This window comes from Diadema setosum, chromosome 13, assembly GCF_964275005.1.
Source record: "Diadema setosum chromosome 13, eeDiaSeto1, whole genome shotgun sequence".
NCBI lineage: Eukaryota > Metazoa > Echinodermata > Echinoidea > Diadematoida > Diadematidae > Diadema > Diadema setosum.
Genome location: NC_092697.1, coordinates 38,370,503 through 38,389,048, shown reverse-complemented (window position 1 = coordinate 38,389,048; position 18,546 = coordinate 38,370,503). Strand labels below are relative to the sequence as shown.

At 37.7% G+C, this 18,546-nt stretch overlaps 1 protein-coding gene across 1 annotated transcript; it reads left to right on the top strand.

The window, feature by feature from the left end:
- The first annotated feature begins 303 nt into the window (after nt 1-303).
- LOC140237155 (lysosomal dipeptide transporter MFSD1-like) lies at nt 304-16,820 on the top strand. Its single transcript, XM_072317096.1, has 13 exons — nt 304-420; nt 3,801-3,901; nt 5,188-5,297; nt 6,344-6,399; nt 7,486-7,629; nt 8,265-8,350; nt 9,197-9,352; nt 10,460-10,593; nt 11,732-11,846; nt 13,100-13,237; nt 14,282-14,421; nt 15,672-15,786; nt 16,558-16,820. The coding sequence occupies exons 1-13, from the start codon at nt 396-398 to the stop codon at nt 16,726-16,728; spliced, it is 1,491 nt and encodes a 496-aa protein (XP_072173197.1). The 5' UTR covers nt 304-395; the 3' UTR covers nt 16,729-16,820.
- The last annotated feature ends 1,726 nt before the right edge of the window (nt 16,821-18,546 follow it).

Here is an 18,546-nt window from a genome sequence, read left to right as displayed (position 1 = left end):
AAATCCGGTTGGAGTTTTATGCAACGGGCCCCAGGAGGTGACGTATGCGTGTTTAGACCCGGTGTTTAGACTACTCCAAAAACTGTAGAAAGAATGGGATGCCCTCTTGCCAGCCTGTCAGGTGACCAAAACAATGACATCCACGAGTTTCCTTCACAGTCAGTTCACCCACGTAATAGCAAGGCGTCATACACTGTGCCAGTGTGTAGCAGCGGACCGAATAAACATGATAAAGATGAGGATTGCCAATCGTGCCACTCACTGCTCTAACAGTGCAAGTAGCTGATGCGGTTTGACAGCTCATTCATTCACTACACATTTCTAGCATTACTGTATTTCGGTCGTGTTGTACGAGTGAGCCAGACAGAAGAAAGTATATCGAGTATTCAGTGAAAATGGCCTGTCTTCACGCATCGAAAAGTAAGTTGCAGTGGATTTAGAGAAAATAGCTCTGCATGATATTTCACGTTTCTTCAGGTTATTGTTTCATACAGTCTAGCCAATGCAATGGCAATGCAAAATTGCAATGGCATCATAATGTAATATTTTACTAGTAGAACTAAATTTACTATCTAGTATTATGATGTAGGACCTATGGTGGTCGCTAGTGCAGTGCAGGTGCGACGGCCGGCTAAAACACACAGCCGTGTTCATGTGTTCATAATCTAAATATATGTTCAAACTATGGAACAGCAACCACAATCACAACGGGTATGATTGCTCACACTTTATATAGATCTAGACCGGGTCTATTTTGCCTTGTAGAATCTACTCTCACTCTGGAAGATACTATTTTTAGACTCTAGTATTTTCTGCATTGTATAAAAACATGTGACATGTCATTGTCGAGTTGACCCAATGCACATTGTACTTGTAGAATGTACATAAGTTTCTATAAATTTTACATGTAAATTTAGGTCTAGAACTCTATGAATTTAGTAAAACCTAAGTAGACTATACTACGAGTAGTCTAGACCACCATCGACCACCGACTTTTAGATCGACCACCCTCGCGCAATGACTTTCTTGCATATGCATGGGACGGGGCGCAAGACGCTGGAACATTCAAACATGAATACAAATCCAGAAAAATTAGGGGGATACAATTTACAGGTAAATAACAGGAAACAGGAGGGAAAAGAATTGAAGAAAATCCTCATTAGTATACTAAATACACATAATTTATTGTTAACACATATTTGCCCATTCACTGGATTTACATGCTTTTCAATGGGAAAACAGGCAGTCCGTTTAAAAAATGAACTACCACCACTTCCCCAGGAATGCACGAAAAAAACTCCTGTGTGTTTATAGACAGAAAGATCCGTCTGTCCGGAGGACTCTTTTATATTTTGCCATTGACGCTGTCCTCCGTATACGGAGGGGATCCGTGAAGCCAGACGTAGTCTCCGCGGAACATTCCCCGACGGACAGATACAGACCGATCTTTCGGTCAAGTGTGTTTATTGCCGAGATTTACATGCGTAGGATACGGAGCAACAATCTGAGCATGGGGTATTAGGATCTGCGGTATTTCTCCCAAAGTGAGATGAAATTGAGGTAAATCTGTCAAATATTTTTGGTGAAATGGTGGTTACAAAATAAAGGCAGTCGATGAGTACTAAGTAGGTCTATTAACCATACAGATTCAAGATCGATGAGCATTTATTTCATTCTTAAATTGAATGTTTAATGTGTTTATAATTATGATCATGATTGGACTTTTGGAAATCACTGGGAAAAGTGATTGATGATAGAGTAGTTTATAGACCATGATCATCGCTGCCCCTCGTGTGTCAGTGGACTAATTTACTTGATTATAAAAAAGTTGATGTGATATGTTATCGGTTAACGCAGCCCTCATTTCCACCACTGATGTTCTTCCATGGGATCAGTAATTTCTGCCTATACATGTTTGCATTCTGAAAATCACCAGATTTCCCAATTATACTGATACTATAGAAGCCTTTGGGCAATTCCGCAGTTAGGTGGACATGACATGAATAAAAGAGATGTGCCTCTTTATCTTATTCTTACTCTTTAATTTAGGTATCAACTAATACCATGGATGTTCACCAATCATTCAGGTCTCTCAAATTCAGTAGATTTAATTTTTCGTATTTATTGGTTTTGCGAGATCTAAAACCATCATTTAAAATGTACAAGTGGGACTGGGGATGCTGAAATTCACTTAAATGCAAATTACAGTGGGTTCCTTTGAAAATTTTTCCCCAAAGTTTTGCTAAAGGGTAAAAGATGAATACATTTAAATACTCCAGAAGTCTTGTGACATTTTGTCAATTACAAAAGGGTGAAATGACCTGCAGAATTACTCCGGACAAGTGTAACGTTACTAACCGTAACGTTACTGACCATGCTTTTGGGGGTCTAGCTAATAAATTATCGGTCGAACTGCTAAAAATATTTGTGTGAACATTTGTCATGATGCAATAGTTGAAATTAATGCAACACTTTGTTTGAAGTAACCTGAATTTTTGCACACTTTTTGTTACGAGACATTGATTTTTTTGTCATGTCCTTTTTTCGTAATGTTACTAACCAGCCCTTTTAGTTGCCATAACAATTCTAATATCTATTGGATTATATTCATTCTTTGCTATATCATAAACCTGGGAAGGATGAACATGTTTTTAATATGACTTTGACTTGAAATGAATAAATGGTGATTTAGTAGTAAAAATAAATATCAAAATTTGTTCTAATGTAACGTTACTAACCGCGGAATTGCCCCTTTTGTTATGTCATCAAATTCCAGCTGGGCGGCGCCTCGCCCTAGCAGAAACTAGAACATGTACTTTAGTGCATGTATGCAAACCTCAAAAAATGCGCAGCCTGAACTCCCAAGTTCATTGACCCTACCTGCCAATTCCTTCATAAAATCTATAAAAATTCACAGATCACTTCCAAAATTTAATCACCTGTTCCTTGTGTCATTCGTAACCTTTCCTGTAACTTTCATTAAAATTTGTTCACAAAACTTATGAGCTATTTTAATAAACCAACAGCAATAAAAACATAACCTCCTCCCTTGGTGGAGGTAATAATCCAATCAGAATCTTACTGTACCTTAGCAGATAGATGTACATCCCTCGTCACTCAAATCTGGACACAAGGGACATTGCACTTCACTTACACTTGCAATGTGAGCCAGAGCACATAATTAATCATTGTGAGCATGTTTGCATGAAACTCCAGTTTGCCAGGGTGTCCTGGCTGGAAAATTTCTACTTTAAAGGTGCATGGTCCCGGTGTTTTAGTCAAATGCGTACGCGGGCGCACGGCGCAAGTTTCCTATAGAGACCTACGCTATCGACTTCTCTTTGGCGCTTACGCTTTGGCCCACTTTCCCGAGTCCGAAGAAGTCCGATTCAGTGTAGTCAGTGGTCCGATCACAGTTCGGCTCATGAATCGGCTGAGGGGGATGACAGCTTTAGCAAACTTCTTTTGTGATGTCACAATAACAAGCACATATGCACGCACCCTGGCATTACTACAGACTGCGCAATGCGCAAAGAAGACAACAAAGGCAACGTTACTTAGCAACACCTATGCACTTTACTCTTGATGACAGCTCAACTTCGGTAATCTTTGTGTCAATGCTAACGGTGATCGGCAGTATCATCAACAGCGCCATCTACACTACCGGGACTACGCCCCTTTAAGACCAAAAGGATGTTATGGGTTTGAATCTCTGTGAATGGTGTGACCTACAATCGAATATTGTACATGCACCCCACAAACTGAACTGTAATGCCTTTGGTTGTTATTCTTGTCTTCAGCTTACTACAGGTTTGTGATTCTCTTCTTCAACTGCATGCTGACCTTTGGAACCTATTTCTGCTTTGATATGCCCAGTGTTCTCCAAGGTGTCTTTCAAGGGGTGAGTCAGCTTAACTGCAAACAACAACAACAACAACAATAACAAAATAGCAACAGCAACAGCAACAACAACAACAACAACAACAATAACAATAACAACAATAACAATAACAACAACAACAACAACAACAACAAAACGAAACACACAAACATAAGAGTAGGCTCCCAGACAAATCTGGCTCAAAGCCAATCATTTCATTCAACATCTTGAATAAAAAGCTGTGAATAGAGTGATGTGCTATCCTTTTCAGAGCTGCAGCAATTGTTGCATCACAGTACATCACGTGACATCACAATTTGGATCAGTCAGGTGTAGAACTTTATTGATATCTAGTTACTATTATTCCCTGAACTGTACACATCCTAGAATCAAATCAGCAGACAATGATGGCCGCTTGAAATTGAGCAGGAAATCTTGATTGATACAATGGTAATATTATTTAATGAATATCTTGCGTGAAGTGTTTTGCTGAGTTGACAACTCTAAATGGAGACAGAACTACCGTGGTTGTAACAGCCTACATTGGTAGTCTTGAAATTGTTGTGACATAATCCAGGATGGTCCACAAGGGGTTAGTGCATACCCTCCACTTCAACATGCTCAAATTCTTGTGCAACAATCCTCAAAAACTAGCAACGTGCTATGCAACATCCTCAAGAATTTGCAGCATGCTCAAAATAACATGAATTCAAACATTTGACAAACATGTGCACAACTTGAGAATCATCATACTACCTAGTACGTAGGTAATCTGTACACAAAACAGGAGACAGAACATTGAATGTAAGCAGCACAAAGAGAAGTAAGCTGCAAAATATTGCACGCTACCTTCTCCCGATGTGCGCTCTGTGTACAGACAAATTCCACAATAATTCTCACAGTCAGAGCTTGCAACACGCCTGGAAAATTTTCAAGTTGTGGACCACCCTGCAAAACATCAGTATTCTGATATCTTAAAGTTCATTGACCTCTGAGGGTCATCAGAGGTCAAATCTGACTTCTCTCCCAATGTTAAAACTGTAATGAGTATGGAAACATCTATGGACTATCCTTACATACAAACTTATGTCAACCTGTGCATAGACTGTGGATGTCCAGGGTGGTCCACAACTTGAAAATTTGTGTTACAATGGAATTGCCTTCTTATTCCACAGGAATTGCCTGTGTATTACTCAGAGCATTGACAATTATTAGCAGGTTTCTACCTTTTCTTTTCATTTTTCATACATGTGTGTCAATGCTTTTCCCTGTATGTGTGATTTATTGTATTCTTTTCTTCTCTACAGAACATCACATGCACAAATGCAACCCGCGGCAAAAATGAACCTGAATGCGAAGAGGGACTTGGTATGACCTATGTACAGTACAATCTACTCTACGCCATTTATGCCTGGACGTAAGTTGACTTACACCGTGCCCTTGTGTAACTAGTACAAATTTGATGGAAGTTCCTGTACATTGTACAAGCCAATGAGAGTTTCCCCTTGTTAAATTTGCCAATGATTTAGAGGCCTTTACGAATGTGACTACTGTAAAGCATGAAATATTCACGGCATGAAATTTTTATGAACAGCAGCCTGAGGGCATGAAATTTTTATGAATTACCTCTGGCATAAAATGCATTATAGTAGAGACAAAACCTTTGCTTGCATTTCATTTCATGATTCTTGGTTCTCACAAAACTTGTGAAATTAAAATGCACATGAAAATTTCTTCTTTTTTTTTTTATGTGTGGGGCAAGTGCAATGAATAGGCACATGCATTCAAAGTACAATCATGTGAGACCCTTAACCACATGTCTATTAGGGATAGTGTGAGATAGGTGGCTTATAATGGCCTCTTGATGCTATAGAAGATGGACATTTTCAGGACCTGTAGGATTGTATGGCTATGTTGACTCTTTATGAGTCATGCTTTGGGAAAATATTCTGTGTTTCAAATCAATGTAGCTTTTATAGCTTTTTGTTACCCTCAACATGTTATGAGCAAAGTTGTAGAGAAAATGCCAAGCTTTGCTTTGCTGGAAATTGTTTGACATATCTCTATTTGTTTTTATTTCTAACGACCGATAGCTACATTATTGTAGAGGCATGACTTTTGCACACAAAAATGTGACAGAAACTTAGAGTTTACTCACAGATGCATTAGGAACCACGGCTTGATAGTCAATCACCATATAAAATGCAAGCTACCTGTGACAGAAATGGAATCGCAAGAAATGCTTTCGTTGTACTTTGGCATTTGGTGATTTCATTGACCTGTTTGGGATGGTTTGTGCATTTGAGCAGAATATGCAAACTTGGCACGCTATCGACTGACTCGGGTGTGTGAACATGGCACTTAAAGAGTTCAACTTCTGATCACAATGCTGAATCTGAATTGTGTAGAATATATTTCATGATGGCCAAATCAGTGTATTCCTTGTTTTGTATTTTGTAACAGCAATGCTGTGGTAGTCATTGGTGCTGGTGTCCTGATAGACAAACTGGGGAACAGAAGTAAGTAATAATGTTCCTCCTATTTTTAAAGTGTTCTGAATTGAGTGTGCCACTTATCTGTTCACAAGTACCAGGTAGTTTTTTTTTTCTCTCATTACATATCTAGATGCTATTATCTTAAAATTCTGGTGAAGAAATCATAATTGAGGATGACTTTCTAACTGTTGATGCAGATGTTTTGAATTTATAGTTTTATTTTATTTTATTTTATTTGTTTATTTGTTTGTTTGTTTCTTTCTTTCTTTCTTATTATTTTATTCTATTTATCTTCTTTTTTTTTGGGGGGGGGGGGCATTTCACATCATAGTACGAAAGGAAGAGCACTGCACTGTGTTGTGCACATCCACAAATAGAAAGTGGCTTCATCATGATGGTCTTTCCTTATAAATAACTAGAATCACTCATCATTCCTGCCTTTCGGAAGTTAAAATTCATTGTTTAATAAGAAAAAGTCGACTGTAGCAACTTTTGTCATATGTTAGAAAATAATGTTATGTAATGACTGGACAATTCAGTAGGAGTGGTAGGCTGGTTGAGGTTTATGTTAGCCCATGAATATTGATCTCATGAAAAGGCCCACATTCTGATGCACTTGACTGTGACTCTGGCTTCAGCTTTGGCTAGTATCATGACTGTTGATGCTATCAGTAGCACAAGGGGTTTTAAAAATGGCTGCCACGATTCAAGCTCTATCAAAGAGATTTTTCTCCTCTCCACCACTAGAGGGTGAACTATACAATGGTGTCAGTGATTTCATGGGGGCTGCCATTACCTACTTGAATAGTAATGATGGACTTTGCGTAATGAAGTAACATTTTTACAGCATGTACAGTATTACGCAAATTTTTGAACTTTTACGCGAGTACACACTTCTAGATTTGGCTGCTCCTCGGTTGCTCGTTTGCTAGTGTGTTAACATGAGGGATGAGCCCACCACCTCGTCTTCCAAGTGCTCCCCGTGCGCTCACAAAACAAGAGTACAGGGCGTACATGTATGCATACTCCACACTCTAGCAGTTATTGGGGAAAAGCTCTTTGAGCTCTATTTATCTGTTTTTAACCGATCTTCTCCCCTCCCTTCCCCAGTTGGACTGTTCCTCTTCTCAGGTCTCTGCCTCCTGGGATCATGTATGTTTGCTTTGGGTGCCATGTTTAAAGGATCAGCTGCCATGTTTCCTGTCATGCTCCTTGGCCGTCTTCTCTTTGGATCGGGCAACGGATCATTAACAAGTAGGAAAATACACTTAAATATTGGTGATATAGGAGAAAAAGTTGGTTTGAATTTCACTCAGGTGGATTTCGTGTGAACTTTGCTAATGAAATGGTTGCATGGCTTAAAATAGTAACCATGATGACATACAACATAGACTAGTGATGAAATTATTTCATGTGAATGAAACTTAAAAAACATTTAGAGATCCAATAGAATGACATTTTTGACAACATTATCTTGGAGATTTAGATCGTGTTAGAATCTAGCAAAAGTTTGGATATAGTGGCATTATAGTGCTCCATGCAGGACAGGGAATAATTTTCCTGGTATCGCATCACAATTTGCTCTGCATTTTTTTTATGACTGCTGTTCAAAATTTCTTGTGTGCAGCAGGTTTTTTTACATAGGACTGTACAGAACTTTTAAAATATTTTCCCACTGATCAAAACTGCTAATCAAATTTGAGAAGTAAAATTATTCCCTGCAGTACAACGTGCCTCGGCAGGATATATCCTGAAGTTTTTTTTTTCTTTCTCAATGATCTTCTTGTTTTGGTCAGTAAATTTTGTAAACTTTTAATTTTAATGGCTGAGATGGGCAAGTGGTTTGAATACGTCATCAAGAAGCTGTTATTCTATGTTCTGGTCCCCAGTTGTTCAGAATAGAATCACTGCCTTCTGGTTCAAGGACAAGGAGCTGGCCTTTGCCTTTGGCATTACTCTGACCTTCTCTAGGTTGGTAAGTACAGTGGTCACCGCTTAATCAGGAGGGGTCAGGAGATAAGTTTTTCTTCCGTGTGAGCAGGGATCCCGCTGAAGCAGTTCCCCATTATCGGATGGCCATAATTGTATTTTAACTGATATATGGAAGTCCACAACCGGCTCACCATTTTCTGCAAAGGGTACCGTATTCTGTTTCATAAAGCGGGTTTTTAATTTTTTTTTTATTTTAGTATGCTAGGATATCATAATAGTTTTTTGTTTCCGTAGCAACAAGTTGGTTGCAAGCAATCAGCTGTGAGGAACGATTAGTTGATATTTGATATTTTATTGATTGTCACAATAGCAACTGGTAGAATTGCATTTAATATTGCAAAGCCCTGTTTGAAATTGGTACATGACTATCATGAGATAATTATTTAGCAATGATGATGATAATAAATGATGATTACTGCAGCGATGGCTAAGATAATGAAGAAAAAGAAAAAAAGGAGATGGAACAGAAATCTCTTTGTTGTGTGGTATAAAATGAGGAGGGACTTTGCTGGTGAAAGCTAGGATTCTTATCTCGATAAATCTGTGTCATGGAGTAATGACAACACTAAATCCCTGGTTACAGAAAATTAGCAAGGTACTTTATTTGGATAGCTGCTCATTTCATGCAAGAAGAACACATTCCATTCCTGACACAGTCACAGCTGTATTTTCAAATCAGTGTCACATGATCCAGGGGTGTCATCAGCATTTGGTCAGAGCATGTGACCGTGACTGCCAAAACTTTGCATACAATTGAGAAGTGTGAGACCTAATGTAATTGAATCCGTGCAATGTTTTGCTTTCTACCCTTTGCTTGTCTCTATGCCAGGGGAGTGTACTGAATTTCTTCTTTACCAAGGAGATCGAGGACCAGCATGGACTCCTCTTCACACTTTGGGGCGGGGCGATCCTCTGTCTGACGGGATTTGTCTCCGCCCTCATTGTCAGTTCACTGGATATAGCTGGAGTTAAGCAACTCGGACAGGTGAGTGAAGGAAGCTACTCTGGCAGTACAAGCGATGTGTGTGCTTGTTAGCAGTTTATTCATGTTGGGAATTCGTTTAACAAGCATTTCCTTCAAATTTGGGTTTATAGTGATGAGGTTTTTTGTTTGTTTGTTTGTTTGTTTTTTCAGATGTGTGTATAAGGAGGCAAGACACCCCATTGCAAAGCACAGCTTGCATTTAGCACTGCTTAACTATTCAAAATAAAACGAAAATGTTTGAAAACTCAGTGTGATATGCAGCATATCATAGGGATATTAAAAGTTAAGAGATGGCTGACAATTCTAGTTATGATGATGATGATTATATTTCATAGGTGTCTCTAGTGTGATTTATAAATACCAGCCTCACATTTCCTCCAAGCAGCATTAGATTGATGAGAATGGATAACAAGCACATACATCTTTATATTTGATAGAATCTGAATACTAAAGACACACATAATTTTGGCACCATCAAATCTAGTATTGATGTTAACCTGTTCCTCCCGCAATTCTCTAAGAGCCGCCAGTGCCCCCAAAACGAGATTCTTTGTGCAGGTTGACAGAGACAGAGAAATCCACTTAATTGATTACGGGTCTCATTGTTATAATGAGTGCCTAATCATTGATTTATAATCTAACAGAAATTGATAGCCCGTCAAAATTACATCAAATTTTTGTTCTTTTGCAAACACTTTCCTTTACATTTGTACTCTGAAATTGCAGTATTTATCTGTAGTCTTTTCTAATTTTGATTCAAGCTGGCATGGCAGGTAATTAGAATTCCACATGACCATTATTTTTTATTACTTCAAATACAACACAATACATCAAAGTAGCACCTTCTGACTTTGATGTGTGTACAAATGGCCATGAGGCAATCAAACAAATTTGAACAAAACTTTCTCGCTTGTTAACCTGTTGAGGACGAGTCCCGAGTATACTCGAGCAGGTGTCTATGGGAAATGAATGTTGTAGCAAAATCAGTCCATCCTCAGTGGGTTAAAGCTACTACCACAGTTCTCCTGTACACTGTACTTGTCTTTTCCATATTCTGCTTCTTTTCTTACTAATTTTTCTCCCCTTCAATATTTTTTTCCCTTTCAGGAGGAAGAGGTTAAAGAAAATTCCAAGAGGGTCAGAGTTTCTGACATCATAAATTTCACCCTGCCCTATTGGCTACTTGTATTTTCCATCATGTTCTTCTACAACGGTGTCTTTCCCTTCGTCGCAGATGCAAGGTGAGGCAAATGATGGTGATAAGAATAATAGTAATAGTAGTAGTAGTAATCATAATGATAATAATAATGATGATAATAATAATAATAATAATAATAATAATAATAATAATAATAATAATAATAATAATAATAATAATAATAATAATAATGATAATGATAATGATAATGATAATAATAGTAGTAGTAGTAGTAGTAGTAGCAGTTGTCATTATAATGATAAACTAAGAATAACAATGGTAAGAAAGGGTATTTCAGAAGTGCAGCTGCTATATTTATATACACTTCTGCATTGCAATAAAAGTGACTCCTGTCAGTTTTATTTCTTTGTAGACTGTGTACACCCAAAACAATTTCAGATTTCAAAACAAAAACATCTTATCAAAATGTACATGGTATTACCAAACTAGATAGACTGTTTAGATTGTGTAGTTGGAACAATACTAGGGCTGTACTATGGCCAGAGAGTGGACTGGGGGGGCATGTGTGGGGGATGTGTTTTCTCATTAGTGGCGTGTAGTGTTTGGCAGATCTGTACAGTTACAAGTACAAATTAACATTCCTTGTCTTCAGTCCTATTCTCAGCCAAATTAAGTATATTTTGTAATAACGCTTTCAGGAAAAAACAACACTCCATGTAAAATGTAATGAATGATTGCAAAGTCTTCCTGGCATACATCCATCCATACATATGTGTAGATACATACGTACATTGATACATGTATTATGCATATGATTGTACATACAGTGGACTCCCACTGTAACAAAGTTCTCGGGACGGGCAATTTTCTTTTGTTATATCAAAATTTCATTATAACCAAACAAATATAAATTGAAAATACATAGAATGTATAATGTTGCGGCCTGAATTTTTTCCTTTGTTGTAACCGGAATTTCGTTGTAACCAGAATTTCGTTATAACAGTGTTCGTTATAACGGGAGTGCACTGTACATGTGCACACACATAATAGGAGTCAAAAGAACTTCATTTTACTCTATTGGCCACTATTGGATAAGCAGTTTTCAGCAGTTTTTTTGCTACATGCATGAATACATAAATTACATCAATTTCAGAGATGAGCCGGAGCTGAGAAGAGGACACCGTATTTTATCATAATTAATGGTCTGATTTATCTTTCAGTAAATTCATCCAAGACAAATACAACTTCACCGAGGAGTCTCCTGTCCCTGCCTACCTAGCCGGTGCAGTGTACGACGCCTCCCTCCTACTGTCTCCTTTTCTTGGAGTCATCATTGTGAGTTGATCATCAAACGAATGACATATTGACATCGTGCCACATCAACTTGCTGATTATCACATGCATTTCATTTTGCTGCAGGCCAGGATTGTATGTTGCAATAATTTCAGAATTATGATAGCAGTTGTGACACGTGTGTGTAAGCGATAAATAAATGATATGTAAACAACAAATAGATGAATTACTGAATTGAATAAATGATGTGATGGATAAAACAGGAATCAGTCTGCTACTTCTGAAGAAAAGTCGTCATCATAAATGTGACATTGTTGTTGTTGGTTTTTTTTGACTTCTTGAGCTCATAATAACGTTGTGGATAGTAGAAATTTCCTTTACCTAGCAGACTTTCAAGGATCAAAGAATAAGCAAGACACTGAAAAGAAATGTTCGCGGAGGATTGATGAAAAAGAAAGAGAAAAAGAAAAAGAGAGGTCACGCCACTAAACTATAAGTCAGCAGTGCATATTGTACACTTCTCCCTTCATTGTCAACTCTTGTGCAGAGTTATTGTTATGCTTGTACCTTATGTGAGTGCATCACAAAACCAACAAAAAGTTGCCAGACCCTATTTCATGTGAGGACTCAAAATAGGTAAAATGGGTCAACCTAGTCGTATTGTGTGACAAAGCAATTCTACATCATACTAAAATTTGGGATCATAAGACAAATTTATCATCTTTTTTGCAGTTTTTCTAGATTCACTTTCTTCCCCCTCAATCTACTGTATATGTCATATAGGTTCCTTTAATACATTTCTGAAGAACCCATTACACACTCCTCACTTTTTATAACTTTGATAACTTTCAAAATGATGATGCTATTGAGAGGTCAATTAGTCATGAATAGAATATACTTAGTGAGTGAACAAACTTTCAGCTTAATCTGATCATCATTTCATTGTGATTGTTATAAAGTTTTATATCCTTTGTCCTTCTTTTTTCTCATTCATTGAATGGAGCAGTACTGGTTTAGATTTCTTGAATAGACCCTAAACCTCAAGCCTCTTTTCTCAGTAAACATTTTTTCCAAGGGTGTACTTTCATTCCATTATTTAGATGGGTGAGGAAAATCCATTTGTATTGACTTATATGTCATTTTAAACCTTATGGCATCCTCTTCCACAATCTTCTCTAAGATGAAAATCCCAGTTTTGTGACTTTTGTTGTTGTTGTGATGCAGGGTCAATATGTCTGTGAATAGGAAAATCTTGTTACTCGTTAGACAATACTTTCTGCTTTTCCATTCCCTAGGATATATTTGGCATGAGAGGAATTCTGGCCCTGAGCTGTGCTGTGCTGACGATACCAGTCTTTGGTCTCCTGGCCTTCTCCTATGTCTACCCACTCGTCTCTACACTCTGGCTGGGAGTCACATACTCGTTTGCTGCTGTGAGAATTTTTAACTTTGTTCTTTATTGGTTGTAGTTTTCATCAGGTGCCTTACCCACCAGTCCCAGGGATATGATTTGAGTTTTGAGTAGTGGTAGTGAAGTTGTATTTTTATACTAACATAATGAATGAAATCTTAATGTACTGGTTTTTGCACTGTGTTTTTAAACACAGATTTTACAAAGAAAATACTTATTCAAGATATGAAAGGGAGGTTATATTTTTACAACCTGCTATAACATAACACAGGCTTGTCAAAACCAATGAGCAATAGAAATAGTGTTTTTGCAATGGGGTTGCGGGGGTTCACATAAAATGCAGAGCTTGAAAGCGTGACAACCCTGAAAGAAATCTATAATATGTATTTTTACTTGTAAACTTGATAGCTTTAATTCATCTGGAAAAGGCAAAAGCAGCTCCAGTTGTACAAATGCACAACTTGTACCTTATACTTCTATCCATCTTTACAAAGTTTTAGTAGGCAATTTACTCATAAGAGTAAATAAACTGTATGAGTACAATGTGTGCTTGTACATGGTCTGTAGCTATAACATAATCACGCTATCCACCTTTTCAAAGTTTGAGTGGGCAATTTGCTCTAATAAGAGTGAATACACTGTATAATACAAGGAGTATAGTACATAATGTATGTGCTTGTGCATTACTTGTAGGTGTTACATAATTACACTTAAAAAAAAAAATAATACATGTACCAGCCATAGAGCGTTAATGTGTGGCTGTGCTGTAGGTAGAGAACAGTACCTTGCGAAATGTACTGCAACCAATCTAGGCTTTGAGCTGGAAGGAAAGTCTCCTCAATATGATACTTGGGTTATCACCATTAGTGAGAAAGCATGCAGGTATATCATATTCAGTAATAATCTGGCATTTCATAAAACTAGTAGAGACAAGTGTTTATTCGCTGTTTTTAGTTTGTCTGTTTGTCTGTGCCCCATTCTAATCATGATTCAGTGTGTGAGGAATTAGAAGGAAACAATGAAAGAACTGAAACTTTTACCCAGTTTCTTTTTTTCTATCTTTCAGGCAAGTCTCTGGCCGTCCATCCCTCTTGTTGTTCCCCAGGCAACGATCGGCACGGCGATGGGCATCGCAACATCAGTCCAGATGATAGGCATCGGGGTTTCTAATGTCGTCATTGGAGCCATTCTTGGGGACAGAGAATCGTAAGTGACTTCTGCCGTGGTAGCTCCGTTGTCTCTTCATCTAATTCTGTTCTGAATAATTCCCCTGACACAATGCTGCATATTTGTAATTGTTTGTATATGATAGGAAAAGAAATTGTTAATACATTAAAAAAAAAAAAAAATGTGTATGAAAATGTTGTATGAGTTATTGAGTTGAGAAATTGTATGGCACTCAGGCCAGCCAGAATTTTTGTTGTAATTACTCCATACTAGAGTGCACTGCCACGCCACCTGTTTTAGGATTTATATGAATTCACTTTATTGCAGTGCAAGTTCACATTATTACTATATACGTTGATGCAATCGAATCAATGGAGAGCCATTGATGATAACAACCTCTTCCACTTGTGCCGATTCTCCTCCATCCAAAGTCACATTGTTTGATTTATATTCTTTGCTTTGTCAAAGTTTCTTGTAATGGGGGATTGGGGTCTTTGACTTGTTATAGGTCTTTAAAGTTAGAGGGTGATGTTGTTTATGGTCAACAATGATAATGGCAGGAATTGCCTCAAAGGTTAAGTTGTTGTTTGGGGAAAGTGAAATAGGTGTACTGATGTGCCTTGACAATCCCTTAGAATTGTCACACCTGTGGTATGAGTGTGAGGGATTTGTAGGATTTTCTGGGAAAGATAATGTCTGCCTTATCCAACAGAAGGGATACTAAACTTACTGTTTTACTGTCTTTTGATAGATGCTACATTGTACCTAACAGAGCATACCTTGCATTTCATACAGTACCTTCCAATTGAGACGTGCCCCCTGTTCAGATGCAAGCCATTTTATACCAAAACTCGATAAAGAAGCAACATATAAAGAATCATTGTATAGCTGACAGACTGTTCAGACACTAATCTTGACCGTTCTGGAAAATGCCATAGATATGCAGTTTCACACTGGCATGCTGTTATGGTCATGAGTGACAGCTGTGGGTTCACATTTTGTGCGCGCGCTCCCATTAAGCCATACCCAGTTACACCATTCTATGGTCGCCATATGTTCAGATGCACCATGGACACGATGAAATGCCGATTCGTTATTGAGTTCTAGTTCGAAACAATTCTCTGACCGTCGTTTCATTATAAGTCGTTTCGTTAGCGTTCAAACGTATAAACTCATCGTATAGCTATACCGTTTTGGTTTAGCTATGCCGTTCTAGTATAAATTTTTTGCGTCTAAACACCCGGATGGATTTCCTGTTCACAAGTCTGCCTCTTTGAATCTTGTCTTAGGTTACCCTACAAGGAGACCATACAGCACTGGACAATGACAATGATCTACCTGTTTGCCAACACACTGGCCTGTGTTGTCACCACATTTCTACTCAATGTGGTGGACACTAGACGGGTAAATAATCCTTATTTTAAATCTGTGAATATATTCAAGCGTAAACTACTGTATGCACCACATATTTAGTCATTTTCTTATTTTCGTGAATCGGGACTTCTTGACAATTTCACAAATGGTTAGATTTGCAATCATGGAACACAGTAGTGAGCGGAACTCAATGCACACATGCACATCACATCCATGTTGGGATCAGCATTGATAATTTTGTGTGTCAATAAATTTGCAAATATCATCCGGAATGTGAAATTTGTGAAAATAAAATCCTCGCAAAATATATGGGGAATACAGTATGTTAATTGCTATTCCAGGCAGATAATAAGTTTAATTGTAGATAATGAATGTTTCAACATATCCCTTTATTTTGTTTCCCAAAGCTATTATCAGTTCTCACAGGTTGTTCTGTGGTTTTAATGACACTTTGTAATAAGTAGCCAATGTAAAAGAGTATTTAAAAAAAGATATATAAATCTATTCACGAGGAACATGCTGAAAGTACTTTATTCAAGTCGGGATTCTACAATCCTAGTCTTAAGATAATAGTACACATTTTGACCTAAAAAGAGAATAATTTTGCATCACCCTTCCTTGATTAGAAAATTCCTTGCACACTTGATTCACAAAACGTGGATCAAGATCAACTTTGTTCTGGTTATATTAAAGAGAGATGCGAATCTTGACAGAGGTGAAGTGTAGGTTAAGTGTATGAGATGTACCCTCTCATAATTGTTATCATGGTTGCTCACCATGAATGTATGATTACTCGTACAGGGACGTGTGTTGAATCAGAGCAGAAAGCAGCGCATCGAGGCTCACCGAAGATTCCAAGAATCCATCACACCGATCATAGAGCCCGCCCTCGTGCCCAACTTCACAGACGACGACTACGATCAAGACCCCCTATTGAGCCCCCCAAGAGGCAACATCAACAGGGCCATTTAGGTCTGGAATGACTTTTTAGCTACAACTTATTTCCATGATTGCCATATTTCAGGAGTGACTCACTGTTGATCCTATCTAGAGGTTGCAGTGTTGAAAGTTGGCATTCAATCGTGTGTTGAAACAAAGAGCACAATTTCAGAAGTCTCTGTCACTGCTTTTTTCTCTTGTTTTAATGTCAGTTTTCACACCTGCCTAGTTTTTTTTTTTTTTTTTGAATGGGGATGAGGGGGAAGCACTGCCTTGCGTTATTTATTGTAATACATCTTTTTAACACTTGTCTGTACTTACTTCAAACAAATGTACTACATTATTTTTATACCCCCGCCACACGTAGTGTGAAGGGGGTATATAGGAATCATTGAACCTTAGTCCAAGTTGAAAAAAAAAGAAGAACAAATGTTTCATGCCGGAGTTGGACTTTTGTCATGGCACTGAAGTGTAGAATGTTCTCAATGTGCAATAGAGAAAGTTTTGGAATTACTCAGAAATATGGTGAAATTGTTTATGATTTCCAATCTAAATGCGTTTTTTTTCCCCATCAGAATTGGAAACACATGTCAAAGAAAATCAAGACAAAGTACTCGACAAAACCAATAATTCTTTGATGAATCAAAGTATCAGATAAGGTAGTATAGTTGATTGATATTAAATAACACATCCAGCTGCGTGGAGGCACAAACTTACTATTCAAAAGCAAAGTTTGTTGCATTTTTTTTCTCAGGTTTCTGAAGCAAACATGGATAGTGTGTCATTTGAGTCCTATACGGTGTCGGCATACTGCATGAAATTGTGTGACAAAGGTGAATATTTAACTGCTGACCAACTAGTTTGTTTGGCAATGTAACCTGTGCCAAGCTGCTGCTATGCCCATAGCAGACACCGATGTTGTTTTAAAAATAACCCATTCCCTTAAAAGTATAAGAATCCCAGATACTTATACACATAACGGACCAGGTTCCAGTGTGCCAGGGGTTAAAGGTCATGAACGTTGTGAGTGAGGGTTTTTTTTGTGAACACATTTTGTTTTGAATTGTATCATTACCTTCTAGTATTTTAGGTGATATATCAACTATTGATAGTCTACACAACCCCATAATACCACACATTCCATACAGAACTCTTCACAAAGATTTCAGAATTCACCATTTCATAGACTTGTTGATCAAAATGTGTAGACACTGAATAACTATGATAGCAATAGACTAGTACTATCCCTGTTCAATTCCCAGTTCATATTTGTATGTATACATGTCTACGCAAAGCTGTGTAGTGGAATGCTAGCAGCTCACATATACCACTTTTTTGTATGTTCAGTTCTCAGAGTGGGTGCTTAAAGAAGCAGTGGTACTGAACATTTGATTTGAGTCAAAAGAAATTTAATTCTTAATAACGTTTGTCTTCCCATCAGTTAGTTTCTAAAGGCAGCTGTTCACCTGGAGGCTTCACTAACAGTTGAAAACCTTGTCAAAGCTGTGTTTGTTTCATAGTAAAGTCACTTGAGTTACAAAGTACCTATCAGTACAAGACCATTCACTTGAAGAGTGTACTACCACTCCATATTTTACATGTGGTGTATCTGTGGTTTCTTACTAGTACAGTTGAACCGCAAAAGACATTTGAGCAAGACATTTTCTTAATTACGTGATACATGTAAGTTTTTATTTTGTGCTAGGTACTGTAATAGAAAAATACTGGCATTTTGACATATTTATATACACATTTTGATACAAATGCATTGTTTAACATGTACAGTAACTGCTCATATAATTTGTTTATGCATGTGTGTTGTTTGATGAATGCTTGGGTCTGCTGACAACA

Bases quoted from the DNA above. Each gene is read 5' to 3' on its own strand.
- LOC140237155 (XM_072317096.1), top strand. From the start codon at position 396: ATGGCCTGTCTTCACGCATCGAAAA. The intron at 3,902-5,187 runs GTGAGTCAGCTT...TCTTCTCTACAG, and splicing joins TCCAAGGTGTCTTTCAAGGG to AACATCACATGCACAAATGC. The intron at 9,353-10,459 runs GTGAGTGAAGGA...TTTCCCTTTCAG, and splicing joins GAGTTAAGCAACTCGGACAG to GAGGAAGAGGTTAAAGAAAA.